Below are 22,908 nucleotides of genomic sequence, written 5' to 3'. Positions count from 1 at the left end.
TCTCTGGAATTTAAGCACTAGCTAGTATTACACAAAATAATAGCGACTTGGAAAAGTCCTTTCTGATTGTTTAGATTTTGTAGAACAAGCGAAACTTGTTCGTCAAGGATAAACTTATGCAAACTTTACGTCTGACCTATGCTATTGAAAACGTACTCGTCACTCTGCTGTGAGTGTAGTCAATTTTCTTTCGTCACTGCAGGAAATCTATATAAGATGCTGTTGCTGAGGCTGTATGTTACTGATATTGATACATACATCTAGGTGTATCTTTCAGTGTCGAAATGAAACAGTCCCGAGCTTAACAGAATTAGATATTGAAAGTATGGATCTTTAGTAATCCGTCATAGGCTACTAAACCTAGGAGCAATTGGTTCGAGATCATGCGAAAACAAACGGTCAGTTTCAATAGTTAGGAAGGCCTACCCAGCTGCCTGAAGCAGTACGGAGCGAATGTAAGCACGGGATCTGTCAGGATAGTAACAAACATAAGATTTGCACGAAGTCAACTGGGCCATCGATCATCATTTCTAAAGAAAAATTTTTCTATGTCTAATATGTATTTAGAGACACATCATTGTCCCTAACGCCAGAAAGTAACGCGAAGTCGGTTCGTTGACTGACTTTTCTTTTTTTTTGAATAATAGTCACAGGTGTGTGTGTGTGTGTGTGTATATGGCTTCTATAGTATCTAATAGATAGAACATGAAAAAGCCCTTTACTGTTATTCTGTAACGTATTGTAGTCCGTCTTTTTGCTTAGATTTGGGTCTGGCTACTTGGTCGGGGATAAACGCTGTTCAAACGTTGGCGCCAACCAGCTAAACGCTAGTCCTCCTTGCCATAAAGGGTGGCCTTCTCCCTCCGTCTCCTAGGCCAGGCCAGGCGATGCAACAAACTTCAGTATACTGTTCGCTGATCATCATCGTCGTCGTCGTCTTCGTTACCCTCGTGTGTAGTGTTGTATTGTGTCACTTTTCTGCATCCATGTCCCATTCGTGCGTCTTCTACGTACCTTTAACGTAAGCGCGTATTTGCTACAATGGCATAACAAACGTCGTTATCTGTGACATCGTGTGATGACAGAGTTCAGTCAGCTGATTCAACATATCAGTGCTTGTCTCTTTTAGGCTGTTCACTGTAGACTTTCCAGTGCAGACTAGTTAGTTTCTGATGGGGCGCACGCCCACATAGAGGCATGGTGTGATAACGTGGTTCTTTCCCAAGCAAACGTATTCCGACGTGATATAGCAAACAGTGAGTTCTACCGTCGATGAGCTAACGGCTTGTCCCAACCCAGACCCTGTCGTTTGCCCACACAGACGCAGCTTAACGTAGGCAGTAGGAGAAAGAGGGCAACTACAACAACAACAACAACAACAACAACGACAACGACAACAAAAGTGTCTAAGCCGACCTGAGAAGAGCGAATCAGCGGATCGCTTGTGCACCGTCTCAGTCCGATGTAACCACGTACGCAATCATTGATTTAAATAACAACACTTCGTAGTGAGTGGCCATCGTATATGTTTCTTCTATGCCAGTGTATTCATTTTAAAAATTTCGATAGACCTTTGCCTAAAATGGGATAAACTATGAAGGTCCGAATGAAGACCTCTAGCGTTTCATCACCGCAGGATGCGCGGTTAAGATAATTGTACGTTACAGGCAACGATGTTTTTGGCAGATATATCGCTTTCCATAGAGCTGGTGATTTTACGTGAACTCTTTTCAGGTTTCAATTGAAGAGATGCCTTCAAAATACGAAGCCACATTAAAATGTGTATGGTTACCAAATGGTATTCCATTGCGATAGGTGAAGCTTAGTACACTTCTATTGTCTATTGTGTTTTTATAAGAAAAAAGTCCTTTCACATACAACAGTAATGAATGGCATCAGATGCATCCGTACTGCACGATGAGAAAAAATAGTTTCCGATGCTTGTTTATACGTGCAACATTTTCTTCAGGCAATTTCTTCATTTTATCTGACGAGATGTTTAACCATTCAATCTATAAGGAATTGCAGTGGATAAGAAATACGAACACTGGAAGCCTTAAGTTCCTGTCGCGCATAGATAGCTTCCAGATATCAGTGAAGAACTACCTTTGCTTACCCGTAGCAATTCTCTGATCCTTTAAAACTGACAGGGTTCGCTATTACGGCGCAGTGATTGAACCTCGTTAAAGAATACTCGTTAAAAATGTGCATTTAATGTAAAATGTGTACAGTCAATGCTCGTGTTCAACAGTATATAAATAACGGGGATAGGCAACTCTGCCTGGAAACTTAAAGTTAGCACCTTCCTAATCCCTAAGCAGCAACTTAAGGATGCATACGTGGTAATATTTAAATGAAAAAAGCTTAAAGGTAAACAGGATTGTTATCAATGTGCGGAACACATAAAAATCTTAGCGACTCCATTTTAGGTAATACAGTTTCCGGACGTACGTAAATAATTCAACTGAAGTACTACCACTTTGTTTGAAATAGAAACCGCAATCGTTATGGGATTTGACCCAGTAACTCATCGACCCAGGATTGCCTATGGCCTAACTATGGCTGATAGCGGATTCAGGTTTTTTTTAGTACGAATCGTCTCAATGGCCCGTTATTTCAACTACCCTTATTGACGATCAGCTGACAGACGAAAAAGTGATCATCAGCAATTAGACGTCTTGTTTGTAGTTTGTATAAACTTATAGCAGACGAAACAAAAGTTCAACTTCGAATGACATTGATAAATAGGGAATCAAGCAGACATTATCATGTAAAGTCCGCATGACAGATATGCATCGGGCACGTAATTGAGTCGATACTAGCCAGGACAATAGTACGCCTTAGACGGACGGCGACATCCGTGACCCCACTGCACGCAACTTATAGATATAAGGAAATAAAATCTGGACTGAATGAGGATAATCTTGCAATGTCAAGAAACGATATGAACCAATATACGAAAACAGAGGCTAGCTTGTACACTTTGGGAACAAACATGTAAATCGTGGATTAACTTACCGTACACTGAACTAAAGATTACCTAATATCTTTAACTCAATGTACGATCTATCATAGAGTAGTAACAGAATAAACTAAATTGAATAAATAGAAGATTTTCATCACACCATGAGCGATATAGTGACGGGATCATGAGAGCTTGTAATAACTATCAAAGATAAATAAATTAGACAATTCTGCATGTACGAGTATGCACGAAAAACGTCTTCTCGTTGACTAGATCAATATATGTTTCTTCGAAAAATGTAGTTTTAAAAATTTGGTGAATTGACAAAAAAAAATCGTTGACGGTGGCTCGACTAATCAAGGGTTTCAGATGAGCGTGAGGCGCCAAGGGGTCTCTCTAGACTGTACTTAAAGCGTCTAGAGCTTGCGTGATTATTCAACAGTTCGTCATACAAAAACCGCAACTAACTAGTGAAATAAACATACGTATCGACCATCCTAGAATTCGTGGACGAGACATCTTGCTTAATTATTAACACCAATGCTGTTACTAGATGTAACGTTCTTCCTTAACTGTCAAAGTATACAAGTCACAGATTTTTGCCCCCCTACTGAAATACTTTACAGTAATCAAAATATATGCGTGTGGAAAGCTAATCTTTACCTATTGACAACGGGGCAAAAGAATTCGATCTGCCGACGTGCGGCACTATTAAGAGCAAATTTAAGGGCCAGATTCTAATGGAAGTACTTGAAAAAGGTCAATTATAAAAACGACAGCTTGTGTCACTTACTATAGCCCTAATGTGTCCAGAAGCATAAGTGAACTTTAACAGACAATAAAGTTATTAAATAGTGATTTGAATACACGTCAGAAATACCAAATTGATCTCTTCGATCTCGGACTGTCTACGGGCACACGAAATAATTTATTGAATATCAGTTTATATAGCATTTTATGGGAATATCAGGGAGTTCCGTAGGATTGAAACGGCTAGGTAGGTATTATGGCACCGAAATCGTGCGTCGTGTTGTGCAAAGGCTCACATTAGAGCTGTTCGATTAAGGAACAATCAGCATCAGGAAATTAATCGGAATATTCGGTGTGCAGAAACTTGTTGTAGGGCCAGCGTTTGTTAAGGGTTAAATGTTCTCGTATGGACTGGTTTTGCTGGACCTAAAGTATGTCCTTTTTTGGACAATGTTTGCATAACGTATTTTGCCCCTATGACAGATTATTCTCTGTGGACTAATATAGACATATATGTTTAATGGTATTCGAAATACTGCTTATTGTGTCCCCTGTCACATCGTTGTTCGATTGCCGTGTACGATTGTATTTAACCGCAAACAGAACGCGCATTGTTCTATTTCGTCTGTCGTAATATATTTTCTATTCGAACTATGTTTATCCAGGAATTGTTTCTCTGAAGTATAGTAATGTGGCCTGTTTCTATCTGCGAAGACTATATTTGTGTACAAGTCGGCCGCACAAAAAACGCTATCTTTTGAATACTAATTAATATATGTATAGACAGATCATACTTTGGAACCTCATCGCAACGGAAGCAAGCAGGAGGCGACCTAAAGCACTGACATGCCTATAACAAGCATGGATGATAGATAGCTCCTATCTACACTTCTGTTGTTCACAGCTGATAGTTGGCCGCTTAGTTGAAGCTTGTATTAGAGCTACGTATGACGAAACAGAAGAGATACCAGCAATTTCATCCAACTAGGTCTCGTACAAGAGTTTTAGATAGCGTAGGCTGCAAGCAGAGCCGGACTATACAAAAGTTCCACAAGCTCACATGCTTGCAGTTAGTGAAATAAACATATTTAAAATTGTCAGTTACTAGTTATTCATTAGAAACGTGTAGATTGTTCTTGCATACATTGTAAACATCTGGTTCCACTGTTTCTTTGTTTTTATGCATCGTCTGCTACTGATCATCAGATATTATTTAAATGATTGACTGGGTTCGAATAAAATAGAAATGAAAAGAGGAAGAACAGGTGCTTGCCGCGTTAGTGTGGAGCTCTAGCCGATGTTTTGTACCTGCACAAATACCCACCGAATGCACATCTTTACCTGTTTTTTTTCCCGTTCTGCGTAGGTACTTGTTTTAATGCTAGTTCAACTAGCTCATTTCATCTATGACTGAAAGAAAACTTACCAGGTCGACGGTGCATCGGATGAGCGCTCACATACACACACGACTAAGGAAAAATCTTTTCCACCAAGCTGTGCGACAATGTAAAGTTCAAAAGTCTTAAAGCTTTTTTTTTTGCTTATGTAGTCCTGTCTACATGTACGCAAACAGAATATCCTGATCTGCCGTCAAAAATCTATACATATATAGTCTTATGAATTCTAGGCCATTGTGAGCTATCTTGGAAGCTACATTATAGCCATGCTTGGAGGGGATCGAAGTATGGGCCGCATTTTGCTTCTTCTGTGTGGCCTCTTTGCATTTGGCCTGTTAGTCGTTACAAGTGGTGGAGGAGGACCTAGCGGGAGTCGAAGTAACGTACTAATAGATTCGGAAAATGGTGGGTCCGTGGTGAATAAACTGCTCGGAGATACCGCAAAAAAAAACGCTGCCATAAAAACGAAAAGAGATCACGGCCGAATACGCGGGCAGCAAACAGCTCACGTTTTCCCCGACGATCACTACCGAAGACTCATGCACTTTGTGCAGGTAAGAAGAAATTTATTCTTATAATCGTTATTCAAGTTGCATTAGAGAAAACATTTACTAGTTATTTATTAGGGGCTCCATTGGAACGTTCTTAAAATAGTTATCTAGCTAATTTATTTGTTCTATATTGATATCATCTTTTTTTATAGTGAGTAGGCGTCTCAAGCCTATTCTCAAAGATCCTCAGATTCGGTTTAGGCGAGCAAGGCTGGCGAGCTAAATTTCGATTGCAATACCATTGAATTCTCGGCTGACAGAATTAATAACAGGCAAACAAAATTCTATAAGCATCACTTACGCAGGGATTGCATCCACACCCTAAGGGTGTTTTTGTTGAACGACTTTATGGGAGATGGAAATAAGGTTCTGTTAATGGCTGCAGTATGTATCTTCTAATTCTAGTTCTGTATAGTCGAGGTGGCCTGTCCATCATTTTAAATGTGCGCTTTAGCCATTCAGAAGCGGAAAAGAAGGCCCAGTTGAAATTGTAGTGGATGTTGACTAGTAAAAATTAGTTCCTTGAGTTCCGTTACCAGCAGCAGGCTATCAAAGAGTGCTGGTCGAATTTTGTAACCGATTTCCCAACACCATACTTCTGCAGCAGCTTTTTTCGGTGATTTTCGACCTTGTTTGTATTTTTACACAACCAGTGGATAGATAAAGATACCGAAAAATGTATTCATCTTTTATTCATTGAAGCAGCCCTTCCATATTCTGTCCCGTGGGGGTATGCTAAGACGAGACATACATTTCCTAAGTGGAAATTTATCGCAAACAAAAGCACCCCGATTGCTCCTATCTCAAGTTCGTCGTCGTAATATAACTGCTTTGTAGGGCTCGCTTCATGCTCTGAGTACCCGTACATCGACCCTAACCATCACAAGGGTCAAATATCTAATACAGGGTGCTCTTTTTGTATCTGCAAGGTTAGTTATTGATATAATACTTTCTCCAGGCCTACCGCACTTGTTTAATGAAATATAAATCCTTATCCGTATTTTGTACAGGATATTGATGGCTGCTCTGTATCATTCGCTGTCGAAACTTTTATCTATTCGAAATTTTTATTTAAAGTACTTCCGTAATAAGCGGTAAGGCTTTTTCGTTTTTTACACATTTGTCTCCTATTTTGAAGGTCGACGATTTGTCAACTGTACCACTACTAAATATACGGGTGTGAAGGGTATGCATTTGCCGCGACTTATAGAAGTTAATGTTATAGAGATATAGATTCTCTGACTCAGGATCCAAACCAGATCGTGCAAATCCATAAATGGTACCATGTAGATAGATAGCAAATTGAGTATTTAATATATTTATTTAATAAATCATTAACTGTGTTTGGGTACGTGCGGTTATCGAGCATTCAAGGAGTAGGTGCAGATAATTAATCCTTGTAATAGGTTAGTCTGTAACCTGTTTGTCAGCAAATCTTAAGTGGTCTAGATTCGAACCCGGATATAGAGGCAGAATACGTTTCATGATGGCTGGGAGCCAGGCGCCTGTTTGATCGAATGCCTGACGGCTATAATATGTACAACTTGAAACAAAAATAGGTCCAACGTTTAGAATATATCGTTGAAGGTTAGTTGTCATAGTTTTTTTTCTCGAGTTTACAAGTTCAGCACCATTGGTGAAAGTATATCGGTGAACATTGAACGATGGATAAAAGGCGTCTATAGTGATAACCATCTTCTTCATCTTATATACATTACTTGTGTCTCTAGAGTCGCAGTACTATCAGCTACTTCCGTGTTTCAAGCCTGGGGCGCTATTCAAATTTTCATCTGTTACAATTACATTTTTATTTATGGGACTTAGATTATTGCCCCACCAAGAGTATGTGGATTATATAGAAACACTAAGGTCGATTATACAGCTGGGGCAGAAATCTCTTGTCACTTTGAAAGAAAGCAATTTGAAAAATATATCTTCAATATGTAATTATCGAGCACACCCGTTACTATCATTTTCTTTGCATTTTCTTGACATTTTCTTCGCCTATTCGATCATGCGGAATTGTCGTGCATGTCGTGCAAAGGTGACGGATGTGCATGTCTCAATGTATCGTGCGCACAAGCGAATATCCGATTTTGCTTCGTTCGTAAATGATACGATACTCAGAGTCATCAAGCCTCCAGTTGTCATCATGTCAGGTAAACCTCTACCTTTAGCTTGCCCTTCCTATTGCGCTCGTTAATTTATCCAAAGCGTTTGATAAAATTGGTCGTAATACAAACGTAATACAAACAAATACAAAATACATCTTCAAAGATCGACGCTGTATTCTATAGGTAGGCATTTTGAAGATAAACGATGCTATGCGCAATGTTTGTATTCGCTCATTAACGGAATGAATTATCGCCTAATCCTGCATTGATAGGTGACATCGTCGACTCTCTTGGATCATCATATATGGCTTCTGATCAAAATCTTCCAGAGTGGGTAGCTTACCGTAAAGTGCTGGACGATTCGAAGGTTACAGAAAAACTTCAGTGGCTAGATATCCGTGGAAATCATGGTAAGCTATTAAGAAATACTTGAGCTATTGAGAAGAGTCGATTATATTTTCCTTAGACATACTTTGATTGAGCATATTGGGTTGGGAAGTTCAAGCTCATGCTATTACGACGATATAATAAAACGCTAGAGGTTATTTTTCTTTTTTTCTATTGTTTTTTGATATTTGCTAAACTATATCCTAAAACTCTCTATATAGGGCCTCTGTAGTCAGAATAGTTCTGATCATGATCTATGGTGCTTCAAGTAGATTCCACTGCAGCAGAATTCTCACAAAGCTCTCATGGTAAAACAGCCATAGGACAATTTTCTTACACCCTTGTGCTCCAGCCAATAAATTTTGCATCAATTAATCAGTCGATATTTGGTAATTTAGATTACGGTTCAAGCTGGTATATGTGCAGCGTGAATGGGAACTGCCCAGCCGAGCCCAGCCCAGCCCAGCTTAGACGACTTTTAGCGACGTGAAAAAGTTTCCGACTCTCTAGAGTGAAGCTCTGCCATTTCTTCGAAATGGTAGAGCCCGGATATATTTTTAACACGTATATGAGTAGCAAACGAGTTTTTTTTTTAAATAAATAGGCACAGTATCCACTGACTTCAAACTATCAGCACGTTAAGCTTGAATAGGTTCAGGTTCGATAGTAATAGGTTATAGTTGTACAATTATGATGATAACTGAATGGAGGGTTTTTATTGAAGCCCAAAACGGAACGAAGAACATGCTAGGTAAACGAATGTGCATTTTGCGTACGAAACGTAGTTGCGAATCTAAGTACCCCATTGCGGAAAAGCTCAAGGGTAGCACTGTGAATTTTTTTTTCCACCTCTATTATTACGGTTCTGATATGTTCCGTTACTTATTGAGTGTTCCTTATGCCAGGAAATATACGCGTAGAGATAGCACACAGTTTATATTGTTTTTTGTTCTGTGTTGCCTAACAGATAACTTAAATTTGGCATCAGTTTCTTCATCTCGTAACATGTATCGGATGTACAGTGAAAAAGGGCGTACCTACGAACACTCTTATCACTACATTCATGACCAGGGGGACGAAAAGATAGCTTTCCTGGGCATCGACACCTGCATGGATCCAGGTTAGTGATATTTCTATTCAGGAATCTATAATCCATGCTTTTAATCGATTCGTAAAACCATATTCTACAGATGTCAGGTCTAAAAAACAGAGCAAGACCCGACCCTTTTTTGGATAAAATATGGCTTTCCTTAGGTTAAGCAGCATAAACGTTTGGCATTACCAATTCGTGCTGTTATCGTCAAAAATGTGGGAAATATCACTGTTTTTGTGGACGTGGTTTTGCTTTCCCTAAGTATATAATATATGTATTCTACCCTGTAGGTTCTCGACGACCATTCAACTTCTTCGGACAACTGACTTTATCTCGTTTTGATGAGTTGTTAAACTTGCGAGAGCAGACTGCGGACGCCAACTACACTATATGGTTCGGGCATCATCCTTCTGCGGTCGTGTTTGGCCGAAACAAACAAGGACTCGGAATGCGCAGTCTCTTCGCGTAAGGAACCCGTTATATATATATATATATATATATATATATATACACATAATTTTTTTTACATGAAATTTACAATTCATGTGAAACGCACTCGTAGGCGTTTTTATCACTTCCTTTCGTCCTGAAAAAAACAAAGTGGGTAGTATTAATTAAAGTTGCTCTCCAGAAAATGAAAAGCCGACTAAAACTAATTTCGAATTAACCGATGTAGCAGTTATTCCGAAATATAAATCCGATCGAAATTTATGGAAACCACGGAAAATATGTCCTTCGATTGGAAAATATTATTTCTGCAAATCGGTGTATAAGTGCTTATCGGAACCAACTCAGATTGCTTGAACCCTCTAATGTATGTTCAAATAGGGCTTTTCTTTCGGTAGAGTTTGCGCGCTTGACAGTGGACGTAACTCGCATGGTCTCAGAAGTTAGCTGCCCGTAAAATGTATAGCTTCCTCTGTGTGTGTCATCTGTTGAAACGAGAATTGTCGATAACTATTTTTGAAACAAATTGCAACGGCGGTCGCGACTTTACTTACATTTCCGCTCGTCACCGTTTTTTGTTCACAGAGGGTCTCGTGTTTCGACGATAGACGAACAAACATCCGATCCGCAAGGATAGTGGATATAATGTATAAATGAAGCATAAATTCATTAGTATATTTCATTCTAAGTGTAATTATACCTTTCTTAACGCAGCTCAGAAGGTCCTTGTCAGCTTTTTGTCTTACATCAATTTCGTTGCTTGCAGTAACTCCGGCCCATATCTTTGCGGCCATTACCATACGGTGTTCAACCTAGTTCAGCATATGTATGCGATGCACGACGATAATGCTCTCGAACTTGAGCTTGGCGACTTTAAGGAAAACAGAAAGTTTCGAGTGCTTTCTATCGATCATGGACTACTTAATTTCATCGACGTTACCTTTAAGGTATCGTATAAAAATCTTAAAGGAGAATGCTTAATGGCGCTAGGTGGTATGCGTGAAGTGGCCGTGGTACGCGCAGGCTCATCCTAAAAATCACAAGATTAAACCTGTCTTTCTAGAAAGGCGCGATTGTGCGGAACTGTTTTCCTTGTGGATGTTTTCAATGCAGAACAAGGTCGACCGCGTAGATGGCTTACCTCAGATATAACCTATGCGCCCTAGCAAATAAAATCTAAAGATCACTTCTGATTTAATATGCTATAAGTTAAATATAAATAATAAGCCATTATAATAACGACAGCATATACTATGAGTTTGGATCAGGGAACGGGGGTCTTTGTCGCCTCAACAGGGATGTTATATTCAAGAATTAATGGGCGTCTCCTTGGGGACTATCTCAGATTGTCCCCATAATATTTTATATAAGATTTATTATTAAATAAAGAAATAATAACAATAATATTATATAGTAATATTGGCACGTTTTTTTAAAGCATAGCTTTCTTTTATTATGCATTTGTTTCTACTTTGTTGTTACAGAAATATCCAATAATTCTAGTAACGAACCCTAAAAATGCTCTGTTTCATCTACCGACCTACGAGCCACTCGAACGCATCAGAGACTCTACACATATACGCGTGCTTGTTTTCTCGGATGAACCGATTATTGAGGTATGCTATCGTCGTCGTCGTCGTCGTCGTCACTCGCTACCAAGCCTCTTGTTTGGTAAATGATTTACAGACGACAATAGATTTTTTAACTTTATCTTAGATGGTCAAAGTTATTTAAACGGTGAGTGCAACGTAAACAGTATGGCCAACTCGGCTGTAATGCAAAGTTTGAGATAGAGCCCCACCTATTCCCCGGACACTGAGAGCCACTTAACGCAATCCTTATGCCTCGAAAGAATCATTCATAAGACTGTTTTGTTTCACATGGGTCTATCACAACCATTTTATAGTTTCAATATGAGGTAAGACCTGGGTCGAAGTAATGTAGCTATGGAAACAGGCCCAAATTCGCGTTGCGAACCCAGGGAGAGGTTGTCAGTATTTGTCACGAAAGTAAATAATCGATCGTTAGAAAATAGTACTTGACTGGTATTGGCAGATTTTCTTCCACCTAGTAGGTTTAAAGCTTTTTCTTAAGAAGCGACACACAACTTACGAAAGGGAACGAGAAAGAATAACAACGGATAACAGTACGCTAAAAGTTCTCTGAAAATGACAGAGTATCAGTTTGAAGATAATATTGTTATTAGCTCTGTTGTTAACTGAGTACGCTTACTGTCAATTACTGGTTGTTATTATTATCAGTTACTATGTTGAAAATATCTATCTGTACTGAAATCCTCGACTCTTTAACTTCCCTTAGGTGAAACTTAGCCTGGACGACGCTGATGAAATCTACCTAACTCAGGTAGATAAAACTCCTCTATTTGTAGTGCCGTGGAAGCCGGTAGTCTACGCTCAAGGCTTGCATAAGTTACGAGTTACTGCTGAGGTAAGTGCAAAAGATGTTGCCAGACATTGTGCACACCAGCGTATAACCACAGGGGCGTCTGCGATGCACGCTTGATGTACCGTAATTCTCTATATTGCGTAAGGCTCGAGTAATAATTCATCAACGCTGTCTACCTTCGCTTGCCTAAAGTTCTTGGAGTCAATAGGTAACACCCCACTAGACATGTATGGACCTAACCAGCGATTTCTAGGTATTAACGCATTTGTCTATTCGGAAGTGCGGGGATCCAATGCGAGAGTTTCGCCTGACGCTAAATAGAAAGGCAAGAAGTTTGCTCTCGTGTGTTCATGTGTACTGGTCTGTGTTAGGTTAGGTTAGGTTTTACGCCATCTATGTCGATGATTTTTTTCTTGTAGATTAACTTTGTCGTTGCATAATAATGAGAAAACAGCCGAGCTACTGAAGTGAAATGGCCTTCGAGCGGAATGGTCGCGCACTCAGCTATCTTGCAAAGTAACGCCATTGGAAAAAATACGTACATATTGGATTATACGTACGTGTTACATTTCAGGATGGTCAAGGTCGTTCCGGTTCAGTATCGTTCGAGTTCAGCGTTGATGGTTCGCGACCGTCGTTCGAGCTGTTGGGCCGTCTTGCGTTGCATATTTCTCGCCAGCTCTTCATTGTTGCTCTGTTGTGCATTATTGTATTTATTATTGGTGGTCCGTTAATAATACTTAGGATACGTTACACGGGGCCGTCGGGTCATGGTGAGTCTAACTTACAACAATGGGAGGCCATATAAGAACGATATAATTAGTGGCAGGGTCTACCAATATCTGTGTTTTGCATAGGTGTTTGCAAATATTGGATTAGAAGTTTGCCATGTTTTTGGTCACTTCGATTAGGCGCAATACATCAGAAAACATTTGATACTCTGTACATAAAACGTTTTATCCAAAAAAAAAAAAAAAAAAAAAGGACATTGATCTCAAGTTGAGTTGAGTTCGTTTCATTTTGAATTGAATTTACAGGTATACGTAATCTGGGCAACGGTTTACTCTGGGGCCACCCAAGAACTGTGGGCGAACGTAGCGCTGGGTCAGCTACTTCTCATGGAACTGATTCATGCACGGCTTCTTACAACGGCAAAAATTCCTGCGTCGCTTGTCCTTGTTCTCGATTTCTCTTTCAGCTAACGCTTCTTGTCTCTATCGATCGTCTTTTCTATCCACTTATAGCATTCCCGATATATATTTGCATTGGTAAGCGAATAGTTTTGTGTTTATTGACTTTTTCCTTAGGCTTTGCATGCTAAAATATTTTGTTAATACTGCTTTCTAAGGATCAATCAAGGCGCCCTGTTATTAATTACTGATGCCCGTTAAGGCCGTACGATAGCAAGAGTTCAACAATGGTGAATGTTTTCTTGCACTAATTACCATGATAGCGTTAGCTGCAATACGAACGAAATTTCTTATTCTAATAGAAGTCTGATATTGGCTAATCTCCCGGTTCCAGGTCCATGGTTTTTGGGCGCAATAGTCGAGGAGCACTTAGGCATCTGCTTTCTTTGGGGGACCTTCGTCGATGGCAGCTTTATTCCAGGCGGCATCATCTTCTTCTATGCACTCCTGCTGGTAATCCATTTTGGGTTACTTTTCAAATAGATTCTATATTCGTATATTTTAATCATATGCTCTCGAAGGAATGATCGGCGGTATAACAGCGGTGTTTGACATAGACGTACCGTACTATCTGTCAGCGTTGTTCGATTTTGCAGAAGTTGGCAGTACTCTATGTGGTTGAAGTTATGAAAAAATTGAAAGTGTCTTAAATGGGGCCTAACCTATCTTACGACTGCGTTAATCCCGGTTTTATGATCAACCATAACATGGTCATGATTGAGCGCTATTATTGATAGTTTAAATGTACCCTAGCAAATGGCCCGATAAACAGCTTTGTCGTTAAAAGCATTAATTTGTATAGAACTTTTTTATTATTAGGTAAACCATTGTAATGCGCAGGATACGCATAAGAATGAAGAAACCCACAATTTAGAATATTTGCCAAATGTTATTCTGTTGTCCTATGGTTGAGAAGATTCCTGCTAGATCAGTGAGTCGCGTTTTAACTGAGTCATCCGATCGTCGAAACGCAAATTTTGTAGTGAAAAGGCTATGCACACACAATACCAGCTGAAATCCTTAAAAATATGACGACTTCGTAGGAAACATAATTATTTGCTTTTCATAAGGTACACATTTGGTTTGTCCGTCAAGTTTCCTTTTGTAAACATTAGTCCTTTATGGCCAATTCTGCTTTTTCGCCTAGAAAGGACGCCGCTACCGGTATTAACGGTACCCTGAGAAAAGTGGCCTGCCTGCTGCAACGAATTGGCCTCCAAGCAGTCATGGTAACCTAACCTATGGCTTTCGCCTTTCCGGTTTCGTCCCCAGTTTTCTAGAATCTATTCAGTCGTTTCCACAGGCTTACTGAGCTTTTTCGTTACCGCTTTTCTATGAAGCACTAAACCGTTCGTCAAATTCTGAACGACTAGGCTTAGTGCTATATAGTAGTTACCTGTCATTTATTTATAGATATGAGGTGAGACTTATTATTTTGTCATTGTTGAGTTTTCCAGTTTTTGAATTACTCTAGAACCAGCTGTGCCGTTAAATTCATCAATGTTAGCATTTCGTGCTCCAAGATACGCGCACCATATATTGAAAGGCTATTAAAACGACGAAGTAGTAGAGATTTGTGTTTTACGGAAAATTGCTGGATGACAGAGCCGCACATTGAGACACTAATGTTATCGTTTCATTGTCATTAAACGGGTCTGATACCGAGGATTGTTGTAGTTCCTTCCTCATCAATTCCTATATTATCATATCATCCGCACGCTTTTTATGAGTTGTTCACTTCATGAAGTTAAGGATAGTCCTGCAGACAAGCAAATAATCCTTACATCACCTCATATATATCAAACTTTCCATTTATTTTATCTTAAATACGTAAATGCTTTATTCTTAAGTACGTTGACGTTTTCATTTCAAATAACTAGACCCTCCCAGCACTTAAAGCCGAGTGCGTTTTTCTACGTTTGATTGTCCACCTAAATTACTTTATTGTCTGTGAATTGAGTGAGTGTTAGTTTCACTGCATTACCTATTTACCTTTAACTTAAAATGTCGCTATGTGAGTTGACTCCATATGTAGACGAAGCAGCTGCTGCTATACACCTGAAATTTGAACAGTTCTGGGATAAAAGACAGGTCGGAGGCTGTGAGATGCCTAAGGAAAACTTTTTTTTTTTTTAATTTCGTATACTACTGGCATCGCATCATTTGTCAGATTTCGGAACGAGGTCAGGCTTTTCTCTGGACGGTCGGACTTGATCGACCGAGATTAAATACGCTGTCTGTTGGCTATCTTAAGCCTCTCACACAAAGTTCTGTTTTTCTTTAGCATTTCCAATTGCTCTTTTTCTGGGGAAATCAGCCCTGCCAAAGTTTTTTCTTCCCTTTCTTTGTCTCTTGCAGAATTTTCATATATTTCACTCCGTTTCAGCTTCGGATATTGCTCTGATAGCGAAGCTACCCTATACAGGGTTTGCTGTGATCGGCTGTCGGGTAAGACATTTCACCGGTGTACAAATAGTAATCCGAGATAAGTTCCACACGATACGAATGGCTAGTGTTCTTGCTCGATCTTATGCTCCTGAGAAATTGATCTTGTGAGCACCAAAGCAGCGGTATTGTTTCCCGTACGATACGCGTCCACCAGGTTCAGCAACTCTTCTCACTGGCCTGCCTATGTACAATGCCATCGAATCTTTACTAATTTAAATTGAAGCCCGGAAAATGGCTATCGACCAACATGACCTACTAATGACTATCGGATACAAGAAGTTTTTTTTTCTGACCATGGGCATGATCCTGCACAGATGCGCGACTACCTTCGTAGATTTGCTCGTCACTATTCCGGTGAGCGGTCTGCCTCGTGTCGCGTGATCCGGTCAGTCCATATACCTAGATATTTATCCGTCTGGTTTCATTCTCTGCTCAGGTGGGATTCCTGTGCAATGCTGAGTACCTATTAAGTACCGGTGACTCTGCAGTTCGCGAGTTTTGGCGTTACTTCACACTGCATTGCAACTGCGTCGATGCCGCTACCTTACATAGCATCTCAGTCGCGCTCATTTATGAAAGCTTTTTTGGTTTTTGGATTTTAACCAGTTATTGAAAAGCGATGAGGTCCGCTTTTACGAAAGAAAGCACCCTAGTCAGAGGCAGCTCAGAGCTGTTATTACTGCCAGACGACTCCATTTATTAGATGACTCGAAGTTATCTTGACGATTAACTTAATTTTCCAGAGAGCAGACATGGAGTGAGATAGTGCAGTGAAGGTAGCTTGTAAGCTGTTCAATAACCCTAGAAATATCTGGCGATGAAGCTATATAGGTTCAGAACGGATGTGCGAAACACGCTTCGTTTAGTATGTTAGGAGGGACCAGGCGCCTGATGATGTAAAAGTAGGATTAGATATAAGGCTCAACATAGTCATTTTGGGAGTAGAGAGCAAGCTGGATGCTGAGCGAATCTTTCATGTCCATGAATTGCTCCGCTTTTCTAGGGACTTTTGCAACCGTACGATGTATTATATATTTTTCTCGCAAAGTCATATTGTGCCTCTAATAGCAAACCGGTTTTCTCTGCATAATCAGTATAATATTACTCCATCGCGACTCCGAAATACTTGGCGAAAAATCTAGAGTCGGTGGTAGAATTGCCCTTTTAGCACCTTCCTATTTCTTCATTGCCTCAAGGGTATTTCCGTTAGCAAGATTTTAGTTGTAATTTCGGTTACCACATCAGGGTTCTCTTCTCAGGGACGAAAACACCGTATCCGCCAAACGCTGTTCCAAATTCAGTTCTCTTTCTTGCAGTATGAATCTTCTCTACTGTGACATTACTATTGTCTCCTTTGAGGTGTATCGAAAAAAATCGAAGTATAAATCATTGAAGCTTTAGACACAGTGTCCATTCGGACTCATGCGTAATAGATCTGTCCCTCGTGAGGCTGTACCCGTGTTCATCTGGTTGGTCTTTCTAAAATAATCTAGATAAGATAGCTTTCCCAAGGAATGCTATTGAGCTATCGGCCTGTAACGGTAGACGAAGTAGTTCTTATGCACTAATGCGGTTAGCGAGTCAGGAAAATACTGAAGTACGTCCCCATTTTCGTAATGCTCGGCCTGAGCTGTCGTAAAGTGTTTGCAAATAGTTGGAACGTAGAAACACGTTGAAAATGCTTAAGGGGAAAGGGCCTTATTTTCGTTTTGAGTTCATTCAGCTATAATATAGATCAAGGGGTTGGCATTCATTTGTCAGTGTCTTTGATTTGCCCGTGTTTCAGACTGCTTCTATGGTCGAGGATACATTAGAGAAGATATCATACGAATATTCCACATGTCAAACGTATATTGAAAACAAGCCCATAACGAAAAGCAGACGATTTCAAGAGCAGATATGTGTTTTGTTAATTCAAAACAAAAAAAACTCCAGCCAAGCTTTTACTACTGACATTTTGTGTTACAGCTGTTGGTGTACTATGTCCCGTTTGTAGTTCTCCTGTCATCTCGCGTTCATACCACGTATGCGTCACATTTTCACACTGTCGGAAGTGGAATCTCGATGTCGCGTGGCACTGCGCAAAACTCAGGAGCTTCTCTAAGAAACTCCACAGATCAGCGTCGAGCTCCACCTAGTACCAACGGTCGCGTTAAACCGTTGCTTAGTGCTCTGCTCCGTAACATGCGGGCCTTCAGTCTTATGGCCCTAATCGCATTTCAGCTTCTCTGGGCCTCATGGTTCTGGTTTTCGTTTAGCTGGATCTCAGTTGTGTTTGGTGAGTTTCTAGAAGTTCGAAATTTTGTTTGTTCAAGAACCCGACTCATTCCTAAGCAACATTATTATTTTAGATACGCGAAGAGGACATGATGACGATGTATATGGGCTAAACTTCCGGTCTAGAATTTGAAAAAGCAGGAAGCGTTAGGGAGAAGAGAGGTGAGAAGGAAGAATCGGATTGGTCTCATGTAACTGCCTTGCGGATTGGTCGCTACATTAACAAGGTTCCTCGATTATGGACTCTAGAGTATTAAAGAGTACCATCTCACCTTAGAAGGTCTTGGCTCCTCAGGCGATAACCTTTGCTTATCCGTACTCGGTGTTGCAGGTTTTGTACCTACCGGGGGTCTCGTATTTACGGCCGTGCTGTGGCGCATGGCGAGCGTCCTACCTAGAAGCCTTTTTTGTCGCAGTGTGGTAAACCTCACGCACCGTGAGGGCGGACAACCGTCCCAAACAACTAATCCCGCAAGCAACAATCGATCCAGAAATTCTAGCCCATTGCCACCTCTGATCGAAGCAGGAACATCAAGACGAACTTATTTTAGAGACGGTCATCACACCGTGGCAGCCGGGCCAAGCGAACAATACCATAATCGGGATCGTGACCGCGACAAAGCCCTGTTACTTCTTGCCCCCGAGCAAGTAAAGCTTACCCCAAAAAACAACTAAGTAAAACTCAAAGCCAACATGAAATCTCGCAATATGTATAGAGATTTTTAAATAAAACATAGCAACTATAAATTAACATGGCCAAATAGTGGGACTAGGTGAAAATCTGTCTTATTAAAAAAAACTTATTATGACAAAGGCAGCATAAAAAATATTTGTTCAGCTTTACCTGTAATCGAACTAATAATAATGCCGGTGATATAGTACTGTCATCATTATCGATTAGTCAACTGTCTCCCACTGGTCAATTCTCATATAGGAAGTACCAAGACAGCGGGCGTGTGTGCGATAGAAATGCTTATGGCTAAGGGCACAGTAGCTTCTGGTGCTGCTCTAGAAAAAAGAGTAAAATCATGAAATTAATTTAGTTCTTTCTCGAAGCTCGAACGCTGCAAAGCTCACCTAAAGTATTACACCTCATAAGGGCCAAGTGTTAAGGAGACCGCGTAGGCAAAAGATATCCGCTCGTATATAGTGTCGATCCCGGCGGAGGATACGGTGTAGTTGAATAGAAATTACGCAGTTATGATGGGCACTGAAGCGCGGATGAGAGTGACAATGAAGGAATGTATCGGTTTGTTATCTGGTCGCGAGACGAATGGTCGCCAGTGAAACCGTTTTTCTGTTTCAAAGTAATACGCTCAGCCCAGGAGCAGGAAGGTCCGTTCTATTTGCCAATTTCTGCACTATCTCGACGACGTTAGACCATCTTCGTCCACATCTGTTGTCACTCTGTATGTTTTTACTTGACATAAATCGAATCCTGCCCAAATCAGTCGTCCGATTGGCACGTCACTGAGAGTGGGCTCTCTGATAAAGTTGAAAATCAGTGTGCAAAGTCGCTGGGTGCCCTCACTCACAGAGTACTCTTGTACCAGTACACCAACAGTTGTAAATAAAATAACAAGCGATTGCAGAAATTCACAGGAATAGTAATAAACAAATCCTTTATTGACATTCCATATTTATCAAGCAGTTCGCGCCCGCCACAAAAGCAAAGGATGCCGTTTACGTTTATACTGTTCAAGGTTTTTGAGAGTATTACCATGTTTTGTTTATGACTGACTGTACATTTGACTGAAAATCTCAATATACGTTTCGTCTCGCATTGCTGCTTATTGTACAAGGCGCGAGCCACAATTTGCGTCGCCCGAGAAATGCCCATATTAAAACGTATTCTCAGGTTACTACTAGATAAAATTGTTTGTATTTACGTAAATCCGATGCGTCGTGGGCAAATGTTCCTTATTGCATTGAGCTGACACACTCATCTTCGAAGTGACGACGTTAAGGTATCGATAACGATGGCCTGAAGAAACAAAGCGATTGCGCTTTGTTAGATGGTCGAGTTGGACACTGTTGTATTATTTATAAAGAGAAACACCTTCAAGAATGAACAGGGTACAAACCTATATATTCCTCATGCAATATATATATATATATACATAGCGTGCTGAAAAAAGGACAACAGAGAAAAAAAATACCACTTGGGGGTTATCTTGCGCTGCGTCAGGACTGCGAAGAATTGCTCGTTTTAAACGTTTAAGAACGCCAAACATCTGTGAATAAATAACCATACCTACGCTTAGTTTGCTACTCCACAGAGACTCCCGTTAACTCAGAGCTTAATAACATCGCGTGCGTAAATGGACTGAAGTGGCGCTGTTCACCGTAACAACACAATCGAACCACTGTCATCGACTTTGGTTATTTTTTTCCGGAGTAAATAAGGACACGATGGTAATGATGAATTGTGTTTTCGGAGACCTAAACACGGGTCTTGCTGATGATGCTTATCATCTGACGAAGCGAGACAAATACTATAGCATGTAGAACCTACGAAATTCCGAATGTACGTGCCCTGCACGCCAGCATTAACTCGGATAACTAATAGTAACTGCGTGGTAAACTTCGTTTTCTGCGAAGACCACATTGATCGCCGTAGACATGTTTTTTTTATGCGAAATGGACGATTTATATTACGCAAGGTGCGAGTCTGTCCACAAACACATAACAAGTTATGACTATCACTACTGTTGACAGATCTCTGTCGTCAGATTTATGTTGCTCGTTTCGTGTGGCGACGCGACGCCATAACTATTGCGATTTGTCGCCTATCCGTGCATATTTGCTTTATAATGATGCACCTACTTCTCACAAGTTACGGCTCAGTCTGGCAATACATTTGATCTACAGACTGTTACTTTCGGCAACACCTACTAACGATCTCCGCTACAGGGGGCTCCCTGGTCGACACCCATTTCTGTGTTCCAACGGTCGCATCGGAGGAAGTGATTCGCTTGTGGAAACAGGAGCTGGGTCTGCTGTTACCAACGTTACCCTGGCAAGCGCACACCTGTTAAACCTCGTGTAAACCTAGTCATTAGGATAAAATACGCTTGCCGACCTCTATCGTGTAAGCCTTAATTTAATAGATATAGACATTAGCGATCTGCGTGTATATACACATGAAAAGAGCATGTACGGTGAAGCTTTGCGGCTATAGCAAACAGTCATATTCTTACCACCCATGAGAGCAACGGAAACTCGAATGATGCCATTTTTGAGCGGAGCTGATTAGTTAACAGTCACTTATGAGATTTTTGTTGCCGGGAGTCGGCAAACGTTTATATACAGACGGAAAACGTTACTGTAATATAGTAATTATAACGTAACGACTGACGAGCGAACAGAGCAAAAAGTGACTATGGGGAGGGAACGAAGTGTGGGTAATTCAGGATCAGGAGACGAAACGGTTCGTACTAGTATTAAAGGTGAAAGTATTTTGCTACGACTAAAAAACGGACGCGTTTCAGTGAGGACGAGTTCTAGTGAACGTCGCCGAGCTGGGGAGCGAAGACAAACGATGTTAATTAGCAGAAACGTAACGATCGTTCATGTTTAGCAATTTAGTTTACTCATGAACCATGGAGATGGGACGAGTTAATGTGACAACTCAAACAATAAAGTCATACATTTAATAAAAATACCTGTACGTTTTTCTTGCATGACAACATATTACAGTTAGTTAATTACAACAGTAGTATACAAAAAGGACAACTCTAAGGGCCATCCAAGGCCGAACAGTCACCCAGACTATTATCTATCACGAAATCTCGCTAGAAATCTCAGAAATGGTTAGTCTACAAAAGACTTCGTAGGTGAAAGCTATGAAATCGATTTGGTAACAGCGGAACAGGTAATGGACGCGTAACTTTTTACCTCTAAAACGACACAGAGGTCTGACCAGATCTAGCGGCAGTGATTACCGGTTTTGAATGACGCTTTCGGTCAGGACCTCTGGGACGAGACAACTATCGAAACGTTTGACGGAAGTAAATCAAAGAAAGGTTAGTTGCCCATCATTCGATTAAGCACGTTTTTCGCTCTCCGAAAGATTCGAACCCGAAACGTACATGGGAGGCCTTGTGGGCGGGGCAGATGAATAAGACACTAACAGCGAAACGGGCTAATGGGGCAAATTTCAAGTAAAACAAAAATGGAAAACGAACGAGCCAGCCAGCTTTCATGCGTGCACGAACACAGGGAAGCTAGCTAAATCTACCTATTTGCTTAAAATATTATGGATTCCCTTGATTGATTGAAAAAATACGCAAGTGTTTGCAGTTAGGAAGGAGTTAGGCTTACAGGTAATCGAGGCGAGTTTAGGTTTGAGGTCAAAAAGTGAGTTCACAGTTCGAAAACAGATTACCTAAGCTGAATCGTGGTCGAATTTTATGCTTTATGGTAATTTTCTTCACGTTTTCGGTTTTTTAGGGATGCGGTACAAGCAAAACCAGATAGTACACAGAGGATTACTGTAGAACCATTTTTTTAAAAATAAAATTCCATTTAACGCAGAAGAGGCACACGAATTGTCACTTCTTTTTTTTAACAATAGTGGGATAATTTTCTGCTGCTATTTGACCAAGATATGGTCTGAATACTGAAACCTGTTGCTAATTAGGCCGAGCAGCTTCGTCCTCTGTGATCGGTTCCACAGATTATGCAATTCTATGCACGTTCAATGGAACTGCACGACTTATCGTACAGATATAATATGAAAAAATTTGCTCGTAACGTACGATATCGTAAAGATGAATGGAACGTTCGTTAGAGCTGTACATGTTTAATTTTATACACTTTTAAACAAAATAATACGTTTAACTGTTGCATAATATACTTTTTCTCTACGGAGTTTCCATTAA

General features: G+C 40.4%; 1 protein-coding gene across 4 annotated transcripts; it reads left to right on the top strand.

Moving 5' to 3' along the window:
- The first annotated feature begins 95 nt into the window (after positions 1-95).
- LOC111261697 (transmembrane protein 62) lies at positions 96-21,689 on the top strand. 4 transcript variants are annotated; one of them, XM_086968807.1, is made up of 15 exons: positions 96-1,472; positions 5,082-5,221; positions 5,343-5,666; positions 7,708-7,822; positions 8,050-8,187; positions 9,132-9,284; positions 9,548-9,722; positions 10,471-10,651; positions 11,189-11,320; positions 12,024-12,152; positions 12,685-12,883; positions 13,148-13,378; positions 13,635-13,753; positions 17,717-18,026; positions 18,357-21,689. In XM_086968807.1, the coding sequence occupies exons 3-15, from the start codon at positions 5,379-5,381 to the stop codon at positions 18,698-18,700; spliced, it is 2,514 nt and encodes an 837-aa protein (XP_086824933.1). In that variant the 5' UTR covers positions 96-1,472; positions 5,082-5,221; positions 5,343-5,378; the 3' UTR covers positions 18,701-21,689. The 4 variants fall into 4 exon arrangements, with proteins under 4 accessions (XP_086824933.1, XP_022691105.1, XP_022691104.1 ...); XM_022835370.2 differs by lacking the exon at positions 5,082-5,221 and having other exon boundaries at positions 96-1,021; XM_022835369.2 differs by lacking the exon at positions 5,082-5,221.
- Positions 21,690-22,908: the final 1,219 nt, after the last annotated feature.

The sequence above is a fragment of the Varroa jacobsoni genome, unplaced genomic scaffold (genome assembly GCF_002532875.2).
Source record: "Varroa jacobsoni isolate VJ856 unplaced genomic scaffold, vjacob_1.0 scaffold_586, whole genome shotgun sequence".
NCBI classification, from domain to species: Eukaryota; Metazoa; Arthropoda; class Arachnida; order Mesostigmata; family Varroidae; genus Varroa; species Varroa jacobsoni.
This window is presented reverse-complemented; position numbering and strand designations above follow the sequence as displayed.

Excerpts from the sequence above, each read along its gene's own strand:
- LOC111261697 (XM_022835370.2), top strand. The coding sequence starts at position 5,379 with ATGCTTGGAGGGGATCGAAGTATGGGCCGCATTTTGCTTCTTCTGTGT. Across the intron at positions 8,188-9,131 it reads AGATATCCGTGGAAATCATG|ATAACTTAAATTTGGCATCA; the intron begins GTAAGCTATTAA and ends GTTGCCTAACAG. Across the intron at positions 10,652-11,188 it reads TCATCGACGTTACCTTTAAG|AAATATCCAATAATTCTAGT; the intron begins GTATCGTATAAA and ends TTGTTGTTACAG.